This window comes from Myotis myotis, unplaced genomic scaffold, assembly GCF_014108235.1.
Source record: "Myotis myotis isolate mMyoMyo1 unplaced genomic scaffold, mMyoMyo1.p scaffold_m19_p_4, whole genome shotgun sequence".
Lineage (NCBI taxonomy): Eukaryota > Metazoa > Chordata > Mammalia > Chiroptera > Vespertilionidae > Myotis > Myotis myotis.
The window spans coordinates 90,452,804-90,464,682 of record NW_023416346.1 but is presented as its reverse complement, the minus strand read 5'-3'; the positions used below and the strand labels follow the sequence as shown (position 1 = coordinate 90,464,682).

General features: G+C 43.7%; 1 protein-coding gene across 1 annotated transcript in view; it reads left to right on the top strand.

The window, feature by feature from the left end:
- Positions 1-1,983: 1,983 nt before the first annotated feature.
- Positions 1,984-11,879, top strand: part of ABCB7 (ATP binding cassette subfamily B member 7) — a 202,958-nt gene continuing 193,062 nt past the window's right edge. Inside the window, exon 1 of the mRNA XM_036304439.1 lies at positions 1,984-2,184. Coding sequence (XP_036160332.1) covers positions 2,017-2,184 — 168 coding nt within the window. The 5' untranslated portion in view covers positions 1,984-2,016. The remainder of the gene's footprint in view (positions 2,185-11,879) is intronic.

Below are 11,879 nucleotides of genomic sequence, written 5' to 3'. Positions count from 1 at the left end.
TTGAAACCTGAAATATAATATGAATCTTGAAACAAAGTAAAGCTAACTTCTTGGGCCAGGCATAGTCTTTGTCTTCATCAGACTTATCATTAGTCCAGGGTAGTGGTCGGCAATCTGCGGCTCGGCAAACTGCGGCTCGCGATCCACATGCGGCTCTTTGGCCCCTTGAGTGTGGCTCTTCCACAAAATACCGACTTCTGCGCATGGGCCATGACGTTTCAATTTCACTGTACGTGGGCGCCTGCACATGGTATTTTGTGGTATTTTGTGGGAGAGCCACACTCAAGGGGCCAAAGAGCCACATGTGGCTCGTGAGCCGCAGTTTGTCGACCACGGGTCCAGGGTGTGTCTACATAAGGAGTTCATAATTATTTGCCTGTGCTGTCTGACAGGTTTGAGAAAGCAGCAATGAATATAAAATTGCAATTGCATTATTGTCTCCATGGTTTCAAGTAACATTTACACTTGGAAATGCAGTTTCCCAAATAACTAAACATATTTCAACATCATTTTGTTTGATGACAGTGGTGTCAAAAGAATATAACCCTGTTGCCCTAGCTGGTTTAGCTCAGTGGGTAGAGCATTGGCCTTTGGACCAAAGGGTCCTGGGTTTGATTCTGGTCAAGGGCACATACATGCCTTGGTTTCAGGCGTTCTCTCACATTGATGTTTCTCTCTTTCTTTCTCTCTCTCTTTCATGCACCCTAAAAATCAATGGAGAAAAAAAAATCCTCAGGTGAGGATTAACAAAAACAAACAAACAAAAAAAGAATATATCCGTGTCTTTAAACATGAATTTTATATACATTTACATTTTACTATCTCTCATCTAATCTAGCTGTTTTGAAATAATTAAGGACGCTGCAGAAAACAAAGGGAAGAGCTAGAGATGCAAATTAGCTCAGTAAAGCTGTATGTAAAACCCTCCCAAAAGCAACAGACCAGACTGCAAGGGTCCTCAAACTACGGGCCCGCGGGCCACATGCAAATACAAATATTGTATTGTTCCCGTTTTGTTTTTTTACTTCAAAATAAGATATGTGCAGTGTGCATAGGAATTTGTTCATAGTTTTTTTTTAAAACTATAGTCCGGCCCTCCAACGGTCTGAGGGACAGTGAACTGGCCCCCTGTTTAAAAAGTTTGAGGACCCCTGGACCAGAGGATAACCACTACTAGGTTGGCACAATCAGCCAACTAAAAGCGCTTAAAATACGAAGAGACCATGACTAGGATGAAGCCCCTTCCCTGGGGAAATGAATATTTGTAGTTTAATCTACCCCAAGTGTTAGTGCACAGGAGAGTGAAGATAAGAATATGCAAAGGGAAAACGCAGAGTGGAGTGTGGTACTGAGTTGGAGGTGATAAGAGGCGAGTGAAATGATGGACAAGATAAGTTTGCTAGATTTAGCAAATTTAATATTTGAGATATATCTATATTTAAAAATGGAACAAAATAGATCCAGAAACATAGAAGCATGAAACAGACGGACGAATTTCAGAGAGAAGGCAGGAGTGGGGTGGGTGGGTAGGGAGAGATTTACCAGAGAATTTATATGCATATATGCATAGCTTACGGTGTGGTGAAGGCTGGGAGGGGCGGGTGCGTTGTGGAGGCGATCAATGGGAAAAAAAAAACCAAAACGAAGGGGATATCTGTAATGCTTTCAACAATAAAGATAAGTTAAAAAATAAAATTAAAAATTGAAAAAAATGATACATTATTTATCTGAAATTCAAATTTAACTGCGCATCCTGTATTTTATCTGGCAAATCTAGGAAAAGAGAAAAAGACAGTATTACTCTGATGTTCCCGGTTGTGTAAGAAAAACTTGCAAAGGCCGGCCCTACTAGAAAAAAAGCGGTTGCACTAAGGTACCTGAATCTTAAGAGAAGCTATTTCCGGTCTTGGGCCCTGGGAAAACGAGGGGGGAGGGGAAGAAAGGACTAAGGCCTCTAAGTTCAGTCCTCCAGTGTCCCACAATCCTCTGCTCTCGCTTCCTCTTTCCTCGCTCAAGATGGCGCTGCTCGCGATACATTCCTGGCGCTGGGCTGCCGCGGCGGCTGCTTTCGAAAAGCGTTTGCACTTCGCGATTCTGATCCGGCCTCTAGTCTCTGTGCGCGGATCAGGTCCGCAACGGGGGTCACGTCAGCTCGGCGTCCCAGGAACTGCTCGAATTTCCCAGGTAAGATGCCTTTCACATGGAAGAGTAGGGTTCTGAAGGGCAAGGGGGGAAACGTTGCCCTCTTAACCTCGGATCAGAAAAGGAGCCAAGAAGAAAGGTTGTCAGGGCTATCTCGGAGTAGCAGTAAGTGAAGTAAATTAGGGTTAGTAATTTGAGAAAGGGGTGAAGGAAACCTTTGGGGTACAGCAAATGGGAATGGGACCGGCGGTTCTGGACAGAGGTCATCCGGAACACCAGTAACTCGTAGGATTTACAGTGTTCTCTTAGTTTAAGAGATGGGGTGGACACCATTCCCATACTGCTTACCTTGGTAAATGCAAGGAAAACTGACTACTTTCCAAAGTTAGTAATGGAATTTGGGACCAATTTGCCAATGGTTCTGATTTTACTCGGAAGTAGCATTTGGAGAGTACTCAAGAAGATGGCAAACTAGGTATAAGCAAGCGGCAAATTGGGTTGGCACCAGTTATCCCCCTTGCTGACAGGGCTCCTTGATAAGCCAAAACCGTAATTATCTTTTTCTCCAAAACATAGGCCGTCCTAAATTTATATGTAAGCATGATTGTCCTTTGAACCGAAAACAGTGCTCTTCTGTGTACACAGGTCGCTTTGGAAGCCATAAGGCTACTTATCTTTAACTACTGAATGTAGTTATGCTTATAGTGCCTCATAATATTTGTGTCCGTTATTATCTGTTAAGAACAGGGTTTTAAAATTTTTTATTTGCATTTGCTCTACTTCAGTGTACCTTTTTATTTCTTACATATCGACCAAACATTTAATTGCCACCACTTGTTCATCAGTATTACTAAAGTGTTATCAGCTTTGTATGAGAAATAACCTCTTAAATTTTGATTCTTCATCAACAAATATTTAATATCTACTATGTACATAGCACTATGCTACATAATGGGGTACCAAGAGAAACATCTTAATGCCTTCAAGATTGGTCAATTTCATTAAGGAGATTGGATCTATGCATTACAAGAGTCACTAAAAAACAATGTAGTAGTTGTAGTTGCTGTAGACATCCAGAGGAAATAGTGATAATGAAGGGCCAAATTATAAAATGGATCTCATACTGGTGATAGAACTGGGAGAACATTCCAAGCAGGGACAATAGGTAATGATGCTAGGCATGTGGAATGAATTCATTCATTCAATAATTAATGAACAGAACAAAATATAGGCCGTGTCCTTAAAGTTTAAAAGCCTAGTAGTGGAAATAGATTAAGTAAACAGGCAATTATAATACAATAGTGCAATGATGGAAAATGTCCAAAGTACTGGAAGATATACATGAGGGGCATCAAGTCTAATCTTGAGGTGGAGAAAATTGCCTTCAGTGATGGATACAAAAGCAAAGACCTGAAACATTAGGAGAAGTTAGCCAGTTAAGGAGGGAATAGCATGTGCAAAGGCCCAAATGTAAGAGAGAACATGGTCCTTATGCAGAACTGTATATGGTTTACACTAGTGACTAGTGAGTTCAAGATAGGAAGTGGCAGATTAGGCTAGAGAAGCAAATCCAGATCGTTTTCTTAAGGTTTTAGGAATACTTTATTGTTGAAAGTTTGTAACATGATCTCCTGGGAACCATTCTTGTTCTGTAGTCCTCTAATAAGCCAAATAAAATTAAGATAAAATTTGTAGGACTTTGTCCGCCTGGAAGAATGAAGGGGAAAAGAAGTTATTAGGTGTTTCAGAGGAGGTGATGGCAATAAAATGTTAGCGTTCTCTTTTTATGAACACTATCCCCACAACTTACTTACTCCACTGTCCTCTACACTCTACCATTTCCTTTGATTACAATGTCTGTGATGTGAAAAACAAGGGAAAGATGTTTCCTTTGCCTTCTCCTTCTCAGAGGCATGCAACTCTTGCCACCTTTTTTAAAAAAATGCATTTAACAGGGAGATGAAGGAACTATTATAAAGCTTTTAAAGTAGAACCTGATATAATATGAGGCACATTCAAATTACTTAGTGACTTGTGATTTAAGATTACAAAGTAAATATTGAATGCAATCTTTTAGGACAATCATTAGTATATAGCATAATATTTTAGAGCTGGAAAGAAACCTTTTTGGTGTGTTACAAAATGTTAGTGGGTTGGATCAGCACTCTTTTAAAGGTGAAATTTAGTAGAATAGGAAAGGAAGTATTGCTGTGTACATATTAAAGGACATATTGCTTTATGTACTTTTATATGTTTATACACATACACATTCCCACATGTATATGATTACTGGGATGCATTTAAATGTGTTTTTCACACTAGAGCCTGTGTATAATATGGTAGTAATTAGCTTCATGTGTCTGTTTAAATTAAATTAAGTTAAAAACTTAATTTCTCAATTGCCACATTCTAAAGTCTGAATAGCCACATGGATATGGAACATTTCCATCATTGCCGGAAGTTCTGTTGAACAGTGCTGCTATGGAGAGAATACCATATCCGGCCCTTCTAATTCTGCAGATGAGGAAACTTAAGTCTTAATAATTGACAGCCTTTAAGGCCATTCATTCATTTATTGTCTTCTGTGGGTCAGGTATTTATAGAAGGGTTGCTAAGACTCTGGCAGACACTAGGCACACAGTGTTTGTTGAATCGTTATGATACTGGTCTAATAATTAATAGAGCACTATTAATAGAGGGAAACACCTTAAACATAAAAGTTTTTCTTAAAATTGGAAGATTTTGTGTGATAAGATTTAAATTGTAATGATTTATTATACAGTTGCCTCTCTGTGATGTTAGTTGATAATAAAAGGACTTATGAATTTTGAATGATAGAATTTTGGGTTCATTTCATGAATATTTAAATGGTAGAAACTGAATTAATCTATAGCACCTTTTATCTAAGTTTAAAATGTCCTTGACTCTTGATCATATACTTCATTTTTTAAAATTAAATTTATTGGGGTGGCATTTGTTAATAATATTATATAGGTTTCAAGTGTATAAGTCTATAAATTCTATAATACATCATCTATATATAGCATTATGTGTTTACCACCCAAAGTCAAATGTTCTTCTATCACCATATATTTGACCCTCTTTACTCTTTACTACCTCTCCCCCAACCCCCTTCCCCTCTGGTAACCACCATACTGTTGTCTGGTCTATGAGTTTTTGTTGTCTTGTTTGTTCATTTGTTGTTTTCAGTTTTATATCCCATATGAGTGGAATAATAAGGTATTTGCTTTTTCTATCTGACTTATTTAGCTTAGCATGATATTCTTAAGAACTATCTATGTTGTCACAAATGGCAGTATTTCATCTTTTCTTATGGTATTCCATTGTATATATGTACCACATTTGTTTGTTTTTTAAACAAATTTATTGAGATTAATTCAAATATCATACATTTAAAGTGTGCAATTCAATAATAGATTTTAGTATATTCAATAATATGTGCCACCGTCACCATAGTCAACTTACATTTTCCATTACATCAAATACCATATGATTTCATTAATATGTGGAATATAATGAACAAAATAAACTGACGAACAAAATAAAACCAGAAGCATAGATACGTGGAACAGACTGGCAAGTGCCAGAGGGGAGTGGGTGGGGGTAACTGGATAAAGAAGGTGAAGGAATTAGCTAAAGAACATGTATGCATTACCCATGGACAGGGAAAATAGTGTGGTGAAGGCCAAGGGAGGAGGAAGCAGAGGTGAGTGGAGGTGGGAAAAGGTGGGTTATTGGGGGACATCTGCAATAGTGTTGACATCAAAAAATTTTAATAAATAAAAATAAAACTATTAACATTTTGGCTATCACCTCCCATTCCTCTCCCCAACCTGCCCTAAGCAGCCAGTAATCTATGTTCAGTCTCTATAGATTTGTCCATTCTGGACATTTCACTTGCATGGAATTGAGACTGACTTCTTTCACTTAGCATTATGTTTTCAAGGATCATTCATGTTGGGCATGTATTAGGTATTATATAGTTTTTCATTGTCATGTAATATTCCGTGATGCAGATATATAAGATATTATGCATTGCTCGGTTGATGGACATTTGAGATGTTTCCATCTTTTGGCTGTCATGAATAATGCAACAATAAGCATTCATGTACAAGTTTTTTATGGACATAAGTTTTCATTTCTCTTGGATGTATACTTAGGGATAGAATTGCTGGGTCATATGGTAACTCTATATTTAATTATTTAAGGAACTGCCAGACTCGTTTTCAAAGTGACTACACCATTTTGCATTACCATAAGAAGTGTATGAGGGTTAAAATTTTTCCACATCCTTGTTGATGTTGGTCAAACATTTAATTAACTCACTTTAGTCAAGCCATCTTAGTGGATGTGAAGTGTTATCTCATTTTTTAAATATATTTTTAATTGATTTCAGAGAGGAAGGTAGAGGGAGAGAGAAATAGAAACATCAATGATGAGAGAGAATCATTGGCTGTCTCCTGTACGCCCCCTTTTCAGGATCTAGCCCGAAACCCAGGCATGTGCCCTTGACAGGAATCGAACTGGGGACCCTTCAGTCTGCAGGCCCACGCTCTATCCACTGAACCAAATCGGCTGGGGCTCATTGTGGTTTTGATTTGTATTTCCCTGATGACTAAAGATGTTGATCATCTATCCATGTGCTTATTGGCCATTTGTATATCTTTGGAGAACTATCTATTCAGGTTGTTTGCCCATTTTTAAATTGGATTATTGTTCTTTTATTATTGAGATGTGTGAGTTTCTTATATATTCCAGATTCAAGTCCCAGATCAGATATATGATTTACAAATATTTCTCTAATTCTGTTATTTTTTCTCTCTTGATAGTGTCCTTTGAAGCATAAAATTTTTTCATTTTGAAGAAGTTAAATTTATGTTTTTCTTTTGTTAGTCAAACTTTTGTTATTATAGCTCTAAATCCATTGCCAAATATGAGGTCATGAATATTTACCCAGGTGTTTTCTTCTACTGAGATATAGAAACATTATTCTTGTATAGCTGTCATTCCTTTTCTCTGTTTTGCTTTACATATAGTGCAATTATAAACATTACAATCCTAATGGTACATTATCATAATTACTTTACATAATTTTATGACTTTTAAGGAAGCAGAGATAAGAAATGACAAATAAATATTTATGGCTTTTGTTAATATTCTCTACATTTGTTTTCTTGTGTTTGAGTTTCCAGGTGGAGTCATTTCTTCATCCTTCATCCCAGAATAGCTGTGGTCCTACCCATCTCCTTTGTGATGTCATTGGCAAATATATTGCATCTCTGTATGTTATAATCTCTACAATACATTATATACATACTAGAGGCCTGGTGCATGAAATACGTGCATGGGTAGGGTCCCTAGGCCTGGCTGGAATCGGGGCTGATCTGTGGGAAAACCGGCGAGGCGATCTGGGAGCCCCCGCTCGCACCCACCTTGACCAGCCTGGCGCCGCCCGCTCGCTCCCCTGCCCCCCGCCGCCACCACCAGTCACCTCCCTCTGCGGGGCAACTGGTGGAGCGATGGGGGGGGGGGGGGTTGAGGCCCTGCTAGGACCCACCTTGGCTGGCCTGGGGCCTGCAGGCTGGGGGCAGGTCCTGCATTGAGCGTCTGCCCCCTGGTGGTTAGTGTGCTTCATAGCGACCGGTTCCACTAATCATTCCGCTATTTGGTTGACTTGCATATTAGTCTTTTATTATATAGGATTATTTGTGGACATAAGAACATCCAAATTAGTAGAGAACTTTTATAAGAATTTATTTAAGTCCTGACTGGGTAGCTCAGTTGGTTGGAGCCTTGTCCCAATATGCCAGGGTTGTGGGTTCGATATCATGTCAGGGCACATACAGGAATCAATCAATGAATGCATGAATAAGTGGAACAACAAATTAATCTCTCTCTCTCTCTCTCTCTCGCTTTCTCTCTCAAATAAATAAATAATTTTTTAAAATAATTTAGTTAAGCCAAATTAGTGATAGTTGATTTCAAATGCTCCTGAGAATGACAATTTTTCAGTTTCTTTTATAGTTTTGGAATTAAGGTCATAAAGATTACATGGAAGTGGGAGAAAGCAAGTTGGGGCTTGGATTACAGCAGGGGTGGGCAACATCAGGCCCATGGACCGTATAAGGCCTGTGGAATCATTTGGTCTGGCCCTGCCAAGACATTAGGGGTGAGTTAATTAAATATTTGACCAAATATAGCAGGCTAATTTTTAACTTGATAATTTTGTATTTGTCCCCAAATGATGTTATAAATATCCAAGTGGCCCTTGGCAGAAAAAAGGTTCCCCACCCCTGGATTACAAGATAGTTAACTATATTATTTGTGCTCAGGGGTCTGAAAAAACATTATTACTCTGGCATTTCAAAGGTGTGTTAACCTAGATGCACAAGAACAATGAACAGGGATTTCTTAAGGCAATGATAAACTTTTTACTAAAGAAGTTTTGTGCCTAGGGCATGACCTGCCCAGTTAGGAATTTAGGATCAGATCACCCTGTGAGATTACTTTAAGTTTGATTTATTAAAGCACCCCCCTTTTGAAAGTAGAAAAAGTGTGCATTTATAGGGTCTTTTATAGTCCTACTAGAGGCCCAGTGCACGGGTTCATTTACTGGTGGGGTCCTTCAGCCTGGCCTGCGCCTTCTCACAATCCAGGACCCCTTGGGGGATGTAGCAGTGCGCAAAGCAGCAGGTGGCAGGGGAGGAGCCCCAGCTGGAGCCGGGTGCCACGCTGCTCCCCCTCATCCTGGTCCTGGTGCGCCTGCTGCCACAGCTGGCTGCTGGGTAGTGCTGCTGCAGCAGTGGGAGAGGCTCCTGCTGCAGCAACTGTGCTCTCCAGCAATGAACCTGGTTTCTGGCTGAGCAGCGCTCCCGTTGTGGGAGTGCAATGACCACCAGGGGGCGACTCCTGCATTAAGCGTCTGCCCCCTGTCATCAGTGTGCATCATAACGATTGGTTGACCGGTTGTTTGGTCGACTGGTTGTAACAATAGCTTAGGCTTTTATATATATACTAGAGGCCCGGTGCACAAAAATTTGTGCACTCGGGGGGGAGGGGGGGGCCCTCAGCCCGGCCTGTGCCCTCTCGCAGTCTGGGACCCCTCGGGAGATAACGACCTGCTGGCTTAGGCCCGCTCCCGGGTGGCAGAGGGCAGGCCCAATCCCTAGGTGCAGCCCCTGGTCGGGTTCAGAGCAGGGCCGATTGGGGAGTTGGGGCGCCTTCCCCTGTCATGCACAGAGCAGGGCGGATTGGGAGGTTGCGATGCCACCCTCAGTCATGCTCAGGGTAGGGCCGATTGGGGGGTTGGGGCACCGTCCCCTGTCACACTCAAGGCAGAGTTGATGGGGAGGTTGTGGCGCCACCCCCTGTCACGCACAGAGCAGGGCCAATCAGGGGGCTGGGGCGCTGCCCCCTGTCACGCACAGAGCAGGGTCAATCGGGGTTGGGGAGCTCCCCCCTGTCACGCACAGAGTAGGGCCCATCAGGGGGTTGAGGAGCTCCCCCCTGTCACTCACAGAGTAGGGCTGATAGGGGAGTTGGCTCACCGCCCCCTGTCACACACAGAGCAGGGCGGATCAGGGGGTTGGGGCGCCGCCACTGTCACACTCAGGGAAGGGCCGATGGGGAGGTTATGACTCTACCCCATCACACACAGAGCAGGACCCTTGGGGGGGGGGGTTGAGGCGCCACCCTCTATCACCCACAGAGCAGGGCCGATGGGGAGGTTATGGCTCTACCCCGTCACACACAGAGCAGGGCCCGTGGGGTGAGGGGGTTGGGGCGCCACACCCTGTCACACACAGAGCCGCAGGGTGATCAGGGTTTTGGGGAGCTCCCCCCTATGAGGCACAGAGCAGGGCCGATCAGGGGGTTGGGGCGCCTTCACCTGTCATGAACAGAGCAGGCCCATAGGCAGGTTGTGGCCCCGCCCCCTGTCACACACAGAGCCACAGGGCGATCAGGGGTTTGGGCGCTGCCCCTGTCACACTGATCCCGGTGCCGGGAGGCCTCTCAGCTCCGCTGATCCCAGTGCTGGGAGGCATATTACCCTTTTACTATATAGAATAGAGGCCTGGTGCATGAGTGGGGGCCGGCTGGTTTGCCCTGAAGGGTGTCCTGGATCAGGGTGGGGGTCCCCACTGGGGTGCCTGGCCAGCCTGGATGAGGGGATGATGGCTGTTTGCAGCTGGTCACACACCCTTCAGGGTGGGGGTCCCCACTGGGGTGCCTGGCCAGTCTGGGTGAGGGGCTGAGGGCTGTTTTCAGGCTAGGACTGAAGCTCCCAACTGCTCCTTTTTTTCTTTTCTTTTTTTTTTTTTTTTATTCTGAGCCAGCTTTAGCTCTGAGGCTCCAGCTTTTAGGCCTCCGCTCCTGGAAGCAGGTATCTGGTTTGTTTCGGTTCTACAATTGAAACTCTGTATCAACTCCAGCTCTGAGATCCCAGCTGGCTGAAAGCTGGTTTCTGGGGTTTTGTTTAGCGTCTATATTTGTTACAATGTTTGAAACTGCAGGCTCAGAGGACTGCAGCGGCAGGCGGGGAACGTTGGAGTCCTCCGCCACTGAAGCAAGCAAGCCTCATGTTAGTTTCAAGCTGCCTGGCTGCCGGCCGCCATCTTGGCTGACAGTTAATTTGCATATCTCGCTGATTAGCCAATGGGAAGGGTAGCGGTCGTACGCCAATTACCATGTTTCTCTTTTATTAGATTAGACTAGAGGCCCGGTGCAGGAAATTCGTGCACAGGCGCGGGGAGGGTTGTCTCTCAGCCCAGCCTGCACCCTCTCCAATCTGGGATCCCTCTCGCAATCTGGGACTGCTGGCTCCCAACTGCTCGCCTGCCTGCCTGCTTGCTTGTCCCTAACCACTTCTGCCTACCAGCCTAATCACCCCCTAACCACTCCCCTGCCAGCCCGATCGATGCCTAACTCCTCCCCTGCTGGCCCGGTCGCCCCCAACTGCCGGTCTGGTCTCCCCTAATTGCCCTCCCCTTCAGGCCTGGTCGCCCCCAACTGCCCTCCCCTGCTGGCCTGATCACTCCTAACTGCCCTCCCCTGCTGGCCTGATTGCCTGTAACTGCCCTCCCCTGCCGGCCAGCTTGTGGCTGTGGGCGCTGCCATCTTTGAGGACATGGCAGTAAATTAGCATATTCCCTTATTGGCTGTGGGCACCACCATCTTTGCAGCCTGCTGCTCAGTCGTTTGATCGTCCCTTACTAACCCTCCTGTTGGCCTGCTTTCCCCATGCAGCCTGCTGCTCAGTCATTTGGTTGTCCTTCACTATCCCCCCTGCCAGCCTGGTCGCCCCACGCAGCCTGTTTGGTTGTGATGGTCACTTAGGCTTTTATATATATAGATAGATACAGTCATGTGCTGGTTAAGTATTGGATATATTTTGAGGAATACATTATGTTTTAAGAATGTTCACACCTGTAGAGAATTTTTTTTTGTTAATCCTCCCCCAAGGATATTTTTTCCATTGATTTTTAGAGAGAGTAGAAGGGAGATAGGAAGGGATGGAAAGGGGGGAAGGGATGGGAGAGAGTGAGAGAGAGAGAGAGAGAGAGAGAGAGAGAGAGAGAAAGAGAAAGAGAAAGAGAGAGAATTCTCGATGTGAGACACACTGATTGGTTGTCGCCTGCACCGGGCGCGGATAGAACCTGTAACTCAGGTACGTGCCCTTGACTGGTAATTGAACCTGTGACCTTTTGGTGTACAGG